Source organism: Desarmillaria tabescens (assembly GCF_030435595.1).
Source record: "Desarmillaria tabescens strain CCBAS 213 chromosome Unknown EV420scaffold_115, whole genome shotgun sequence".
NCBI lineage: Eukaryota > Fungi > Basidiomycota > Agaricomycetes > Agaricales > Physalacriaceae > Desarmillaria > Desarmillaria tabescens.
The window spans coordinates 48,326-64,220 of record NW_026848414.1 but is presented as its reverse complement, the minus strand read 5'-3'; the positions used below and the strand labels follow the sequence as shown (position 1 = coordinate 64,220).

General features: G+C 44.1%; 7 protein-coding genes across 7 annotated transcripts; 5 read left to right on the top strand and 2 right to left on the bottom strand.

Annotated features, from left to right (window-relative positions):
- The first annotated feature begins 1,074 nt into the window (after positions 1 to 1,074).
- On the top strand, positions 1,075 to 1,992 carry EV420DRAFT_1588756 (uncharacterized protein). The gene has a single exon (XM_060474863.1). It carries the CDS (start codon positions 1,136 to 1,138, stop codon positions 1,937 to 1,939), a length of 804 nt encoding a protein of 267 aa, XP_060322532.1. The 5' UTR covers positions 1,075 to 1,135; the 3' UTR covers positions 1,940 to 1,992.
- A 2,466-nt stretch (positions 1,993 to 4,458) lies between these two features.
- Positions 4,459 to 4,608, bottom strand: EV420DRAFT_1220474 (uncharacterized protein; the record flags this gene model as incomplete). The annotated part of the gene is made up of 1 exon (XM_060466451.1): positions 4,459 to 4,608. A coding segment is annotated over one exon (150 nt), but the record flags the coding sequence as incomplete, so codon positions are not given.
- A 1,594-nt stretch (positions 4,609 to 6,202) lies between these two features.
- Positions 6,203 to 6,601, top strand: EV420DRAFT_1223495 (uncharacterized protein; the record flags this gene model as incomplete). Its single annotated transcript, XM_060466483.1, has 2 exons — positions 6,203 to 6,261; positions 6,319 to 6,601. Coding segments are annotated over 2 exons (342 nt in total), but the record flags the coding sequence as incomplete, so codon positions are not given.
- A 153-nt stretch (positions 6,602 to 6,754) lies between these two features.
- On the top strand, positions 6,755 to 6,922 carry EV420DRAFT_1280790 (uncharacterized protein; the record flags this gene model as incomplete). The annotated part of the gene is made up of 1 exon (XM_060468220.1): positions 6,755 to 6,922. A coding segment is annotated over one exon (168 nt), but the record flags the coding sequence as incomplete, so codon positions are not given.
- A 633-nt stretch (positions 6,923 to 7,555) lies between these two features.
- EV420DRAFT_1652151 (uncharacterized protein) lies at positions 7,556 to 8,309 on the top strand (the record flags this gene model as incomplete). Its single annotated transcript, XM_060478612.1, has 4 exons — positions 7,556 to 7,639; positions 7,707 to 7,763; positions 7,815 to 8,114; positions 8,166 to 8,309. 4 exons carry the CDS (start codon positions 7,556 to 7,558, stop codon positions 8,307 to 8,309), a joined length of 585 nt encoding a protein of 194 aa, XP_060322528.1.
- Positions 8,310 to 12,875: 4,566 nt separating this feature from the next.
- Positions 12,876 to 13,355, bottom strand: EV420DRAFT_1487221 (uncharacterized protein; the record flags this gene model as incomplete). The annotated part of the gene is made up of 3 exons (XM_060470494.1): positions 12,876 to 12,966; positions 12,992 to 13,130; positions 13,247 to 13,355. The coding sequence occupies 3 exons, from the start codon at positions 13,353 to 13,355 to the stop codon at positions 12,876 to 12,878; spliced, it is 339 nt and encodes a 112-aa protein (XP_060322527.1).
- Positions 13,356 to 13,751: 396 nt separating this feature from the next.
- Positions 13,752 to 14,210, top strand: EV420DRAFT_1652150 (uncharacterized protein; the record flags this gene model as incomplete). The annotated part of the gene is made up of 1 exon (XM_060478611.1): positions 13,752 to 14,210. One exon carries the CDS (start codon positions 13,752 to 13,754, stop codon positions 14,208 to 14,210), a length of 459 nt encoding a protein of 152 aa, XP_060322526.1.
- Between the last annotated feature and the right edge of the window lie 1,685 nt (positions 14,211 to 15,895).

Genomic DNA, 15,895 nt, shown 5'->3' with positions numbered 1-15,895 from the left:
GTCCATCTTCATTTTGCTGACCTTCTTAGTTAGTGGTCTGCTTGGCAACGCGGCACAGTGAAGTCTGCTAGCGGCTTTAAACCAGATTATACTCAAAGGTTACGTAGTAAACTTGAACTTTACTACGAAATAATTGCGGATAACGACAGATCGGGGAAATTGCTAGTCGACTCCTAAGAATTTTATCTCCATCTGCGGCGGCCACCTGACACTGATTCTGACTCACTCAGGTACAGAGCATGAGAAACCAGTGTGCTAACAAAGCAGATAAATTGTGGTGGGTACAGCGATTTTCCCTCAAAAATAGGTAATCTTTCGTGAGAAGATGCGCAGACTACGGGGCGAACGGCAGATATAGCGTATTATCGGCAAAGGCAACGTGGAAGCCAGGGAGCATTTTAAACCACACGAAGCTGCACGCAGACCTCTGCGTTCCCGCTCAATCCCCGTGAATTGCTCTACAATGACTAAGATGTCATTCCGCTCACTCGTTCGAACCGTGGGTCTCTTGTCGTCATTTGTTCCATTCCTGACGATAGCGTAATTTGCAGACGCACCACATTTCGGGCCGTCGACGTTCGGCCTCACCAGGACTGGCCCCCCAAGAAAGCCCACCTCCCGTACGAGCCTATATTATGATTATAGATGCTGTAGCTCCCTCTCATCAGATTAACTACCTAGACGCCGGTTCAACATCCGGACATGGAGGAAATACGCCTTTTGGAAGAGGTGGAGAGGCGGCTCGCACAGACGTTTGGGATGGTCTCTCCTGAAGGCGTCGACTCCGAGAAGGTTTTGCAAGAAGCACGAAGGAGAGCTAAATCACCATGGGCACGTTTTTGCAGCGCTGTCTTGGGCTTCCTTCGAACATCCAACTTATTGGTACCAGGTAACGATGATGTAAAGCAACTGAATCGGCTTTGCGACCTTCGTCGTAACCTTGCGGCACCCAATTCTCAGCCTACCCTGGCCCCAGCTGTAAGCATAAATGTCCCGAACATAAGTCCCTTGTTGCTCATATCAATTGTCCTAGATCCCGCACCACGTTGGCATGCCTCGTTTTTGGGCTGTTCTCATCGGCATCGATGCATACGAATCTAATCCCCTGCGCGGCTGTGTTGAAGATGCACTGTTAATGAAGAAATCGCTGATCGAAGACGTCGGCGTATCTGAAAATCGTATCCAGTGCCTCCTCGGCTCTCATAATCCTACCCCTCCAGATGATCCATCGATACCCTCTCGCACTAACATCATGAAAACACTCCGTGGTCTCATTGACAACCCTGATATTGAACGGGGCGATAACATCATTATCCATTACGCCGGTCACGGCGCGAGCTATTACTGCTCAGAGCACTTTTCCGCACAATCTACATGCCAAACCGGTGCTTGTCCTATCGATGCTCTGTGCCCCATCGATCGAGACACTATGGACTCCGATAAGCACTGGATTCCCGACATCAGCGAAAGAGAGCTCTATACACTCTTCACCCAGATATCACACAAGAAGGGACATCATATTACATTCATTACAGACTGCTGCCACGCCAGCAGTTTTGACCGACAGGACGGAGACTCAGCAATACGCACCACACACCCAACTTTTCATTCCGATGTCCACAATATGCTACGCGCTGCAGATCAATTATTAAAACATTTTCCCCGTTACCCATCTGTATTGTTGAAGGATTGGCAGCCAGATACGGGTTCTCATGTAATTCTTGCCGCTTGTTTGGATTATCAGTATGCGAAGGAAATTGGGGGAGAGGAGGGATACGGCGGGATTTTCACCAAGACACTGGTGGATGTGCTGAAGTCGGGTGCCTGGAGGAAAGAAACGACATATGTTGGGCTGACCCATCTTCTGAACCAGTCATATACGCAGACTCCGGTGGTTGCTGGGGACCATAAATATGATCGTATTTGGTACCAGGTGTAGAAGGCATAGCCACGGTCTAGGTGTTGCAATGCGAGGCATTCAGTATGCTTAATACAATCTTTGTCAGTCTGCCAGCACATACTTCGCAGTGATATCAAGCGAGGGTCTAACTTTATTTCAAATGACGGACGTCCATCATAGCCAGGCGCTGGTAATGACTAGCACGCGGTTCACAGGTCGAGGTACATTTGTGCACGAGATTGTGGTGACAAATGCATCCGAACTTCGAGTCCGACCCGGACGAACCTCCTGAAAATGGGAATCATGGCTTTTGCCGAAATTAGCATGAAATTGTTTGTGCACAACATCCCATGTCGACGCGAGCCTTCCCAATCTTTTTGGGCGTCTTTTTCTTTCCAATTTAATTCCCTTACTGCATGTGGCATCCTTCCGCTCACCGATATATCAGAGCTCCATGGGACAAAGGTATATTCTTGCTTTCCAGTGCTAATCTGTTTATCTTATGTTCTTGCACATCTAGTGCTAGTCTAGTGGCTCCGTAGCTTCTCATACTCCACACGTAACGTTGATCTGGTACAACCGTCACTCACTCGCCATGCAAACATGACCATGAATACTCAATGTTGTCGACTATCAGCCGCTGTTCAGGAGTACAGACGTGTCTGGAAATAAACAAACATCCAGGAGCTTGATGATGATCGCGATAGAGACAACAGCGTATTGGACAGAGACCTGACTTTTGCGAATAAAGGCCACTGTAGATGTAACAGTGGGGTAAGCATAGCACTCTTTAAATGTATGTTTTTTTCCCGCCACTTGTGTCTTCCTTGCTGATCCAGCTATCCTTCAGATTCCTCTCTTCTATTCAGTCTTAGAGGTTCACACTGACTTGAAGGACAGATTGGGCGGATATGGGATGACAACTGATTTGGGATGCGTTCATTTTTCCCGAAGCACCTCATATGCCCATTTCCGTCTCTGCTCCTCCCACCACCCACAATATATTCCCAGAACACCCACCGCGCGCTCTGCCAGATTGGTGATGTGCCTTACCGATGCTAATGCCTTCTCACACTCAAGATATGCCATCGTCCAACAGAAATGTACGTTACACTTTCAATGTACTTCAATCTGACCCTTTCACCTCACTCAAACACCAGTCATCATCCGCGTCTCTCCCATGCCAATCGCATACCTTCCACCGTTTCACTGCAAGTCTCCTCCAGTCTCCGATATCGTGAGAAGACGCTGATACTCCCCACAAGGAACACAGAGAATACCCCCGCAAGACTTGTATCAAGTCCTTCGATACATTGAGCGACCTCATCAATACGCATACCAGTGCTACATGTGAATCACATTTCACGCTCTTGTATCGCTGTTCCGTTCCTAATCATTTGTTTGTAGCATTCCGATGGCCCTTCCCCAAGCGTGGTAGGGAATTTGACGACAACTCCAGTATTTCTCATCACAGTTCCCCCGTCCTCGAATCAGATCACGTATGCCACCCGCCGTCAGTGCCATGGGCTCGCTGGCAAGGCATTCAAGAGGTTTTTAACCTAGGACTGTCATCACTCATGAGCTGTGAAGACGAACATGGGTACGGATAATGGGAAATCGAGGAAGCCAATTTACTTGCTAGCCGCATCAACGGTCACAATACATTGTGCGAAACCCCCATAAGCTGCGTCCTTTCGAGAAAGGTAAATGAGGAGGGACCATCAGGGCAGTGGGTTCAACAAACGTGCGGCGCCTACCAAGTGGGTGCTTCTCGACCTATCAATGCCCTGGAATTTTCGTCAGTCCGCATCCTAAAAGTTTCCATCACTGTGGTGAAACAGGTACCACTGACGCTGAAGTTCTGACGGACATTAACCAAAAAGTAAAGGCTTCTCGCTCCTTTATCTATTTGTGGCGGTCGTTTCAGGGCCACATTATTCCTCTCTAAAGTCGAAATGAGTGATTCCGTTGTCGATAAAAAATGTCACAAAGGAGCGCCTTCACGGGGAACGAGTTCATCAAGATTCAACTATTAAGCATGTATTATTAGTAATTAGGCGCGAATAAATCATCACAGTACGCTTCATCACCCCCACCACCCCATTCAGGTTCCAAATGACCCTTACAAAAAAAAGATAGTTGGAATGTACATGGAGGCGCTTAGGATCTCTTTCCATGGGTGAATGGTGTGAAGGGGAACACAAACATTATATTAGACTCTATTTGTAGTCTTCCGGCCTTTCGAACCCTCCGCACGTTTCGCATTGCCGGCAGTCACATCGATTCAGTCCCTAGCACTTCGTTTGGCGCAACGATTCTCGATTTAGGTGGTAATTTGGTACAGTAAAACGTCCAGAAGGTGACAGGATCTCTGTGCCACTGAAGATTCATAGGAAGCAGCTAGTAATGACTAGCATTTGATGGCCATCGCATTCGAGTGGCATTATCCGAGTCCTGTACCAAGTACGTCCCCCCTGTCCACGTTGTTTTACAATGCGGAATGTAGTCAGTTTTTCCTGTATATTGCCATCACAGGCTCCCTCCCTCTCATCAGGTGAAATTGAAAAGTCGATGTGAATCATTTCACCTTCTAGGATCGATTTTCTCCCATTGACATAACCATCGTTAAACCATACATTTCCCGTGTTATCTATAAACCTGGCTGTAAAATGTGCATTTCCAAAATATATGACACCGGCTAACATGTAACCCACATCTTCTCCATTTACATTCAACGTAAAATAAATGTCCGGTGTGGTAGACGATCCTTCAATGTACACAGGAATTATATCAGGGGATATGTGATAACGCTCTATTTTGTGCGTGGAGGATCCACATTCGGTACATGTTATTCTCGACGGATATTGCTGAGTCGAAGACAAATACTGCGATATAGTTTGCTTAATCTGCATCCTCGAAGGAGTGATGCCGCAGGAATAATATCTGATACACAATTGCGAACGGCATCAGGCATATCGGCATCGACATCCGACCTCGCCACGACAGAGTCTATCTCATCACTGGAAACGTCACCGATAGACATGGAAGCACGTCGTACAGGAGCGGACGACCTACTCTGGTGAGAACTGTTCAACGCAACGTATACGAAAGTCAGCATACGACACAAATCCAACAAATATAACCATGCATGTAATAGACACCGGTGGCAACAACTCTTTGGGAGCACGATAAGAACAAGTGGAATGAACATTGCTACTAGCACAGAGGATCGAAATTCATACAAGAAAGCAGACAGTCAAAGACAGGACATACCCCGCAGAGTGAGCACTCTGAATAGACAATCGAACAGGCCTTCAATATCATCAGCACGCATACCAAGGAAGATGAAGTAGACCACACCTATCGAGGGTGGCGGACCTTCCGACAGGCGTAGGCTTGACCCTTTTGCGAGGGGACAGAATTGTTTCGGGAACCTTGTCGATGGGAGGTGCAACTTCAACAGCATTGAGAAGTTCTACTGAGGGGGACCTCTCTTTTATTTTGCGAGAACGTCTAGTCACAAAAGAAAAGGAACAATTATTAACAGTGGAGAAGGGCAGCGAACAGGAATGTTCGCTATGTAGGATGAGGAGGCATATCGAGAGAAAGTACAGAAATGATGAGCACGAGGATAATAAAGCACGATAGGGCGAAAAAGACATGGGGTGAGGATATCCATCCCCACAATCGAACGGCCCATTAAGAAGGGACACACAGTGGGTGATCAAGAGGACAGGTTGCCAAAAATAAAAATGATACCTTTGCACAAACATGTGATGTGGATGTGTAATCAATCACATGATACATACTGACAGACAGAGAAGTGCGAAAATTCGACCCACAAAGACGAACCGGTTCTTCTTTACACACATGAACGATCACACCAACGGTGCACAGGCGAAAGGCGAAAATGAAGATCTGAATGGGACAGTTCAAGTCGCAACCAAGCGTGGTCGCTCGTAACCGTAACCAGAGAACAATCCAAACCCGACAAAAAGACTTGTAGAATGAACGAATTCTACGATGTGGATAAAGCAAGTACGTGCATACATTTCCAAGGTTTACAATGTTTCTGATACAGAAAATAAGGAGAAGCACTGGAAATATACACGGCAGAAAGCGCCCAAAAAAATGAGTACCATCTTTGTGCAATAACCAAGGTATCAACAATACGTACCATAAAACAGGTATTCAATATGAACTAAAACACGCAGAACCGGTCCATGCAGAAAGTATCACTCGAAGACGATGGAACGGGTCACGTATGGCGCATACTCAAGAGTACGAACGAAGGGAAGGAGATTCACCGCTAACGGGATCATATGCGGCCTAGACCTACCCCCCCTGTTCAAAGTTCGAAAGTGAGTACAAGTTGGTCAGATTGAAAGCAGAAGGGTTTGGTCACTGACAAGGTCAAGGTCATTATCGGACAAGCCAAGCACGCTATCGCAAAAAATAACAATTATGGGATTAGGGTCAAGATATTTCAAGGAGGCGATGGAGGAACCGAAAGAGGTGAGCCTGATGGTGGAAAGGGAGTTCAAGCAAGAGGCGCTAGAACAATGGAGACCAACCACGTACCACAGTTTCGACGCAATGGAGTCTACCAACCGATACTTCAGGAGAATTATAGAGGGAGAAAGCGAGGAGGTAATGCCGATATCGAAGGAAGTAGATCCCAATGGAGCGCTGCAGCAACTCGTATGACTGGGCTTAGTTCACACCGAAGAGAACGTAGTATGCTACTTCAGGAGCAACGTAGACGACGGAGGCAAAAGAAGGTGAGAAAAGCAAACACGGAGGTGATGCAAATGACTGAACGATGTCGCGTAACACAGATATGTCTGAGCGAAACCGCAGCTGTTCAGGGCAGGCGACATAGTCAAGGTACAAGTCACGTTGGCTGTCATAAGAGGGAAAAAGAGGAAGCACCATATCAAGCCAATCCTGAGGGCGGTGGCTCTTATAGACAGCGACTTCACACAGGTAAGTGACAAGTTATTTAACAGTCAGCCGTCGTAATGTTAATCACTTATACCACTCGCATCACCAAATTTATTACAAAAAAACGGAACGCATGCACCTACTCTGTCCACACAAAGAAAAGGGCGGCAGTCAGAGTGAAGGTGGCATCTGCAGGAGGCAAAGCAACAACGGAAGGACAAGGGAGTCGAGGTTTTAAGCGCAAGATATATTTTATGGAAGAGGATGAACACGAAGAGGCGAGCAATAAAAAAGACGGGAAACGGGTGAAGGGTCGGGGGGGATAGAAGACAAAATAATGTAACTATAATACAAGAGTGCAAAAGGCAAATGAGATGAATAGGCAGGTTGAATAAGACGACAGCAGAAGCACAGGAAAGAAAAAGGAAAAGAAATCCCACGAAAATGATGAATGTTGACGAAAATTTCCCACAGATAGCCCAGGGAGAATCGGATGGCAATTCCCATGTTGGACGATCAAAAAAGGGCGTCCAGGTTGGTATAAAGACCGAATACCTATATATACATATAGGACTCGGAATTGGACTCCCCACGCATTGAAATGCGTGATGACGAGTCACTGTCAGTTGAGTCTCAACCCTCGCAGTCTTTTACCTGGAGTCAGCAGGGGCATGTTGTATCTTCTCGGTGAGACTAACATGCTTCGCCTACATGCCCCGTTGTTTTAAAGACAAACCGTGTAACAAAAACATCCTCGCTACTGGAATTCTGTCCTCAGCGTACAACATCCAGGGTGTATGTCTTTTCTTCATCTATTATCTCTTACTCAGTTTGAGATGAAGGTTGACGCACCACTTTCCAGATTATCAGTCATCCCAAAATATCCTTACCACAAATGCCCACTCAAAGCCGCCATTCGGTAAGTTTGGCTTGCGAACACAGCACCTCTCTCATCAGGTTCACTACACAGGCACTATTTCCATGCGCAAACCTTCAGGATTTATGGTATCTGGAGGGGGTGGAGAAGAGGCTCGCCCGGCGTTTCGGAATGAACTCTGATCAAGGTATCGACTCTGAGGTGGTACTACAAGAAGCAACAAAGCGTGCTGCCTCAGAAGGATATGTTCGTGGGGTTTCTCTAGAAGTTATTGGAATGCCGACGTCAAAGAAAGATGTAAATGATTTGATAAAGCTCGACAGCATTCGGAGGGACCATGCCACGCGCATTGCTGGCGATTCTGGGAGAGTCTCCCAGTTGCCTACCGCAGCTGTAAGTGTATATTCATAGTTGTCAAGCTTTTGCTTATCCTGGCTGCCGTAGACCCCGCACCGCACATCTCAATTTTGGGCTGTCCTTATCGGCATCAATGCATACAAGTCCAATCCTTTACAGGGCTGTGTATCTGACGCTTTATTGATGAAGAATGAGGCTATAGTGTCCATTCGCTACAAAAATTCCCTATAACTATAGTGGAGTGACTTTTGTAAAAATCCCTATAACTATAGTAATGTCAAATTATACGTATCTTGTAGGGATGCCATCACTTTTTGATTCCTAATTATACGTATCCCTTGTAGCAGTCTCACCAGCCCTAGCTAGGTCCAGAAACTGTTGCCGTATGGCTGCCAAGTTAGGGTCCACGGGCACTGGATCAGCGTTCATTGCTTGGGCCCGAAAAAAAAATCGCAGCCCAGAAAAATAATATTTAATGATTTACTATTGTCTCCTGACCCATGTGCAGCCTATTTTAGCTGGATGTATAAAACTGTGGGAAAATATCATTCCCAATGCGGTAGCAGCTCTGTCGGCTTTGAAAGCTGGGTAAAATTCTGCATTGCACATGGATTATTTAGGCTCGGTTTAATTAAAATACATTTATGTGATATATAAATGCTTAACAGAGTCTAAATACTGTCATTCAACTGATATGCAAACAGGAAAATAGAGAAAGCCTAACGGTCGCGCCTCAGACATATGTCATTCCGAATAGATCGGTACCTGAGTACCCCTGGGACACAATGGCTTATGGATTTAGAATAATTAGACATTATATCATATATACTAATATACATAATAACTAAAAGTATATTATATATAACCAAAATTGTATTTGATTATTCACTGCAAGAAATATTGATATTAATAATATGCACAATGTCGGGTCTGTTTTCCTCTCCTATCTCAAGAAATATAATGCATGAGTACCACTTTCACCTGCACTTGACTTGATTTTCCAGATGGAAAAAGACTGAGTCATCAGTCCTATCATCATAACTTTTCATATCTATCTGATTATCATATAACTGGTCTGATACAGAATCTCTGTCATAGTGCAGGCATAGGGCCTGCTCCCCAATGTATATGCATCAAATGCCTTCACTATCTTGTGTGTCAAATCATGGAAAGCATGAGAGTGTTCCAACTATTTAAATAATCATTTGTATCTCATCAGTACACTGCATGTGAGTACACACCTTACTATTCACACAATGTGTCTTCCCCTCAACATAGCCTTAAATCTCTTCTGTCACACAATGTCTGCACCAAGACCCTCACCTCACACTGATAAATTGGCCTACTTTGTGAACACGTATGAGTCATGTGATCCTCTGATCCCTTCACATGGTCTCACTGCTGACCAATTGCATGACTGAGAACAGATGGTCAGTTGTAACAGTCACATCCAATTTAAGAAACAGTAACCATAGGGGCTATTTTCCGGTCATAATAAGATTTGGGCTGGCTTCTGGTAGCTGGATGTGTCAGGAAACAGTACTAGAATGTTCATAAGCATAAATAACATAAAAGTAGACCTGCTGATGATGTATGGGGGCTTTGGAGAGTGGGTAGCATAGGTAATTTCGCAAAAATAGCTGCAATATTTGCTTTTTTTGGGGTTTTTTAGGGTGATACATGCATTGTATCAACCAGGGAACTCCACCAATGAATTTCCTGACCTTTAAAACCCCAAAACGATCCCTCTATAGCACTTGTGGCACATTTTATTACCAGGATTAGACGAGCACATTAGCTTTTTAAGAGAGGATTGGGGTGCACATATGGTTTATTTTATTTTCTGAGCTTCGGATGAGACTGGGATTGTTACCAATGAATTCCTTGACCTTGAAAACACTGAAATGACTATAGGAACAATTTATCAGGCTCTAGAAATGGTAGTAATGATAATATTACAGTTTAGGAGGAGCACATATGGAAAATCACTTTTCTGTGCCTCGGAATACTTCAGAACTTCTACCAGTCTGTTAATTGACCTCAAAATACCTCGTATAACACAAGGATTTAAAGAAAACCTACAAAAATACATGTTAAAAAAGAGTAATAGGGGATGGAGGAGATATACCTTGTATCACGCATTTCTAGTGGTTGGAGAAGGTATTCCTGTTATCTATTAGACGATATATATTCTATAATCATTTGTTCAAATTTCCACATTTATCCGAAATGTATTGGAAGAGATATAAGCATATCATTCTGCAAATGATGAGGAGCACATCCCCAATTTCGATATTCTGATCATTCTATAGCTTGGGGAATGTCAGAATCGGATTCCCTAACCCAAAAAATGGTAGGGTCACCAATCATCCATGGGAAGCGAAGTGTCAACACTCCGAAGGACAATATGAACTTTCCTTGATAATTGCTGCAGTCTGATTTGTTCTTACCATTAGATGTTTTCTTGATAAAATAACCATGTATGATTGGTGACCATACCATTTTTGGGTCAAGGAATCCGATTCTGACATTCCCCAAGCTATAGAATGATCAGAATATCGAAATTGGGGATGTGCTCCTCATCATTTGCAGAATGATATGCTTATATCTCTTCCAATACATTTCGGATAAATGTGGAAATTTGAACAAATGATTATAGAATATATATCGTCTAATAGATAACAGGAATACCTTCTCCAACCACTAGAAATGCGTGATACAAGGTATATCTCCTCCATCCCCTATTACTCTTTTTTAACATGTATTTTTGTAGGTTTTCTTTAAATCCTTGTGTTATACGAGGTATTTTGAGGTCAATTAACAGACTGGTAGAAGTTCTGAAGTATTCCGAGGCACAGAAAAGTGATTTTCCATATGTGCTCCTCCTAAACTGTAATATTATCATTACTACCATTTCTAGAGCCTGATAAATTGTTCCTATAGTCATTTCAGTGTTTTCAAGGTCAAGGAATTCATTGGTAACAATCCCAGTCTCATCCGAAGCTCAGAAAATAAAATAAACCATATGTGCACCCCAATCCTCTCTTAAAAAGCTAATGTGCTCGTCTAATCCTGGTAATAAAATGTGCCACAAGTGCTATAGAGGGATCGTTTTGGGGTTTTAAAGGTCAGGAAATTCATTGGTGGAGTTCCCTGGTTGATACAATGCATGTATCACCCTAAAAAACCCCAAAAAAGCAAATATTGCAGCTATTTTTGCGAAATTACCTATGCTACCCACTCTCCAAAGCCCCCATACATCATCAGCAGGTCTACTTTTATGTTATTTATGCTTATGAACATTCTAGTACTGTTTCCTGACACATCCAGCTACCAGAAGCCAGCCCAAATCTTATTATGACCGGAAAATAGCCCCTATGATGCCATCATTTGGTTGCATCCAGCCGATTTCGGCCAGATATTGATGGGATGACTTCACAGGCTAATTATAGATTTTTATGAAAGGTCCCACGGAAAATTCTGGCCCATCCTCATGGGAAATGTGCCTAATAGTTGAGAAAATACAGATTTAGGTTGGATTTAGGCCCTCATACATGTGTATACTTATCAGGCCTACAGGCCTCACAGGATTGTGTACAATTTAATTCCTGAGCCTACAGAAAATTGTATACAAGGCTGGCCTTATGAGGTGTATAGGTGACTACTCCTAAGACCTAAGTACTTTGTCCTTATATGGTTGATTAATCTTGTTCCATTGAATTGGTCATACTAACAAGGCACTTCCCTGGGTCCGATTACTATAAATGGTATTTTGAAATTCAGAATGGCATATGTCTGAAGCGTGACCGTTAGGCTTTCTATAGGAAAATGCCCCTCTCACCATGGTCAGAATTTGCCGGATGCACCCCAATTAGGGGCATAGGACAGAATACCCTTGCAATCCCATACTCCTAGGGCTTTCTGTACCTCAAAAATATGATAGTCATATCTATATTTCATGATTTTACATTTTATGCCAATAAATTAGCCTTTAATTCATGTTTATTCGACTAATAAATGCGAATAATGGTGAGACAATTGTTGAATTCAACTTTTACAAAAGTATGCAGCACAATGTGCATCTAAATAATGATATAACAAATGAGAAAAAGACTTCCTGTGTGAATTATCAATGATACAAATGCATATATGGATCTGCCCTGAAGTGAATATATTATGAACACTCGTAGTACACAAAATGAGCTTGTGAACTTTCATCTGATTCTGTTTTCACTTCTTATGCATGAAACAGTATAATGGTGAGACTATAAGCAGATCAGGGTGGATTGGACCATTATTTTGACTTATACTAGACATAACCTTGCATTTTCAATGAAAAACATACCTATTGAGATGGTGCACAAATATATAGAACTGGTATTTGCTTACAAGTGCCCTAAAATGTGGGGCAACCAACATAAATTGAGGATTATCATGAGATGAGGGTATCCTGTTGCATTAAAAATTATATATACACAATCCTTATACCTATAATACAAGATTCCGATATGCTTTGGAGCATCGGAGAGTGTACATCGAGCAGTGGAAGCATCCCGATGATGCATTCTGCTCGGTCGATCACTCTGGACTGCACAACCGTACCGTGATCAAGTGGCTGTGCAGCACCATTTTCTGTTCCTCTCCTCCACATCCACTTCCTTTCCTGCCCTCTCGCTCGTCTGTTTTGCCCATTGTCATGGGTATATGGTACGTTTGAATTGTTTTTTATACTGACATGTCAAATTTAGGTCTTTTTGGCATATCCAGCGGCCCCAAGATCCCTGGGTAGTGACCATTTCATCCCCACCACACGCATAAGCCCTCACCCGAGGCAGCACTGCCAGATATGACCACAACACTGTACGTTGACGACGTGACCCATGCATACCTGCCATTGCCCCGATACAACATACATTCTGCCACAACCCATCCCATGCCCCCCCACACGCGCATCGACCTCGATCGTCATTGGACATGCAAGTGCGGCATGATGATGACACAGGATATCACTAGGGTTTCCATATCGGACCTCATCATGCAGCGGGACGGCACCTGTAACAGTGACAACCACAATGACAACAACAACGGAAAAGCCAGGAGACTTCGAGCACGATGAGGGTTAGGGTGGATCTTAGGCTAGGGATGTAGAGGGAGACTGGGCAGCATACTGGGGAGGAAGGGGGAGAGTGGGAGGGCAGGATGGAGATTGGGCCACCGATGTCCAATGACGGCAGTGACACTGATGTCCGTTTGGGCGTCAAATGTCCTCCAAGACATGGGGGATCCAATGGTGGTCTCCATTTTCTCTCACAAGCCTGCCATGACGTTCATTAGTGCCATCGATCCCTAAATCGCTCCCTAGCTCATCCCTAGCCGCCTATATGTTAATTTATTTTTGTATTATATAGTATTTTATATTTATTTATTTGTTTTACAATGCTTTAATTGTGAATACTAAATATTTTATTACTGATACCCGTAAATAGGGAGTGCAAGAGCGGGCGGGAATTGGTTGGGCACGTGGTGGGGAGAGACCAAGAAATGGATTGCATGTGAAAATTCATGGCTATGTATAACTTCGCTTTCTAGCAGATACATGAATTTGACAGGCCTATAGTTATAGGGATTATTACAAAAGTGGTTCCACTATAGTTATAAGGATTTTTACATAGAATGGACATGAAGGGATGGAAGAATTTTCTCATCAAGAAGCTCAATGTGCCACAACATCGCATCCAGTGTCTTCTTGGGTCCAATAGTCCCATCACTGACAACCACATACCCCCTTCCCACGCCAACATCATAAACGTGCTCTATGGCCTCATTTACAACTCTGAAATCCAGCAGGATGATATTCTTATCATCTACTACGCTGAGCATGGCTCGTTGTACAAATTTCCACAGCGGAAATGCACTGCTACAGGATCTAGATGTTGTATGGCCTGTAACTGTTCCCTGACCACTGTTGAAGTGCTGTGTCCTATCGATCATGACACTATGGATGATGATGGATGCTGGATACCTGACATCAGCGATCGAGAGCTTAATGCTCTTCTCAGACAAATATCTTATGCCAAGGGGCATAAGATCACAGTCATTGCTGACTGCTGCTACGCTGGAGGCATGACTTGAGGTCCATCTCCAGAATCGGAAATCCATTCCATAAACCCAACATCTTATTCCAGTCTCAACGATATGTTATGTGCTGCACATAATAAGCTGAAACATCTACCTCGCTATGACTCCGTATTATCGCAGGATTGGCGGCCAGATACGAGTTCTCATGTATTTTTGACAGCATGCCAGGATTACCAGACTGCGAGAGAGAGTGGTGGGGGAAACGAATGGGGTGGATTTTTTACCAGGAAGCTGGTTAATGTTCTGAAGTCGGGTGAATGTAGGAAGGAAACGACATACACTGACCTCACCCATCATCTGAACCACACACATCTCCAGACTCCAGTCGTCTACGGGGACCACAGAAACAAGTCCCTTTGGTATCTGGATACTGATAGATAGGACTACGTTCAGTAATTGTATTGGATCAGGATATCCGGGTGTCTGTGTAAGTAATGTCCTTCTCCGATTTAGTGCATATGTACTGTGTTCTCTCACTTGCATTCACCGATAGACTTTAAATGATTATAGTGCTGCTATAGACTCATAAATAACCTGAAAACAACAGATCATCAGTCCATACTATTCTCATCAGCAACTAAGTAATAATGAAGCATATATGGACAGATCGTCATAGAATCGATCGGACACTAGGGCTTTGCACCATACCATATATGGTATATGGCCATATAGCCACGGTACAGTGATGGGCGATGGCTGGTCTGTATACTGTACCGTCAAGGCTCTCAGAACTAGGCTGACGGTACGGTACAGGTATATAGATGGCCATAAAGTAGTGGGAAAATGTATTACTCGCCATATTTGACAGGTGCACCGGCCACCCGTGGGCAATGTATTTCGAAACATGAGCGGGTAGTAAAGGGATGAACAGGAGTAGGGCAGAGGCAGCAGAAGTAGGGAAGAGCAAGTATTTATGCCTGCCATAAGAAATAGAGCTTCATGTGAGCGAGCGAAATAAGAGCTAGCTGTAGTGTTGAAGAGATTGCAGTGCTAGCGCATCATGGTATGATGTTGAGCACATGGTAAACACACGTATAGCGTGCTCTGATGAGGGTTATTTTTAGACAACCCACACGGCCATTGAGCGCCGTATAATGGCCGTCTTTATACGGTTGTTAATGGGCAATGGGATATCCATATACCGTCCATGTCTGGGCAAAGTCTTTTGCCAGATGGAATGGATACGGTACCCATATGATGGCACCCGTACAACTGTACTATACAGTGACAGTGCGAAGCCCTATCGGACACCTTTTTTCCATAATAGAATGCATATTGTTGCATATGTAAAGTATGCTGAGGTATTATAGTATTATATTCCACTAGTCTTTGTTACTTCAGAGCAAAGAAAGATTCGAGCAGAGGATGCATCCCCAGCATCGTTTTCCGCTCACTTCACAATCACTTCATTGCTCCGGTCCGTGAAACCGCAGTGATCGAGTGGCTGTACCCCTTCTTTTGTCTTCTGACCATCACCATCGGTCTATCGCATAGTTGCCTGCCTGGCCCCACTACTCGTTTGAACAGAAATAAAGGCATATTTCATTACTTTTAATCGCAATATGAGTTTTATAGATACTTTTGATCCATTCGGCAGCCCCCAAATGGCCTGGATAGGGATGCCCCTGCTGCTGCCTGTTGCATCCCATCAAACCTTGGGCTCCTGCACACCACCCAGC

What these genes read in the sequence shown, in the direction of transcription:
- EV420DRAFT_1588756 (XM_060474863.1), top strand. Translation starts at nt 1,136, where the DNA reads ATGAAGAAATCGCTGATCGAAGACGTCGGCGTATCTGAAAATCGTATC.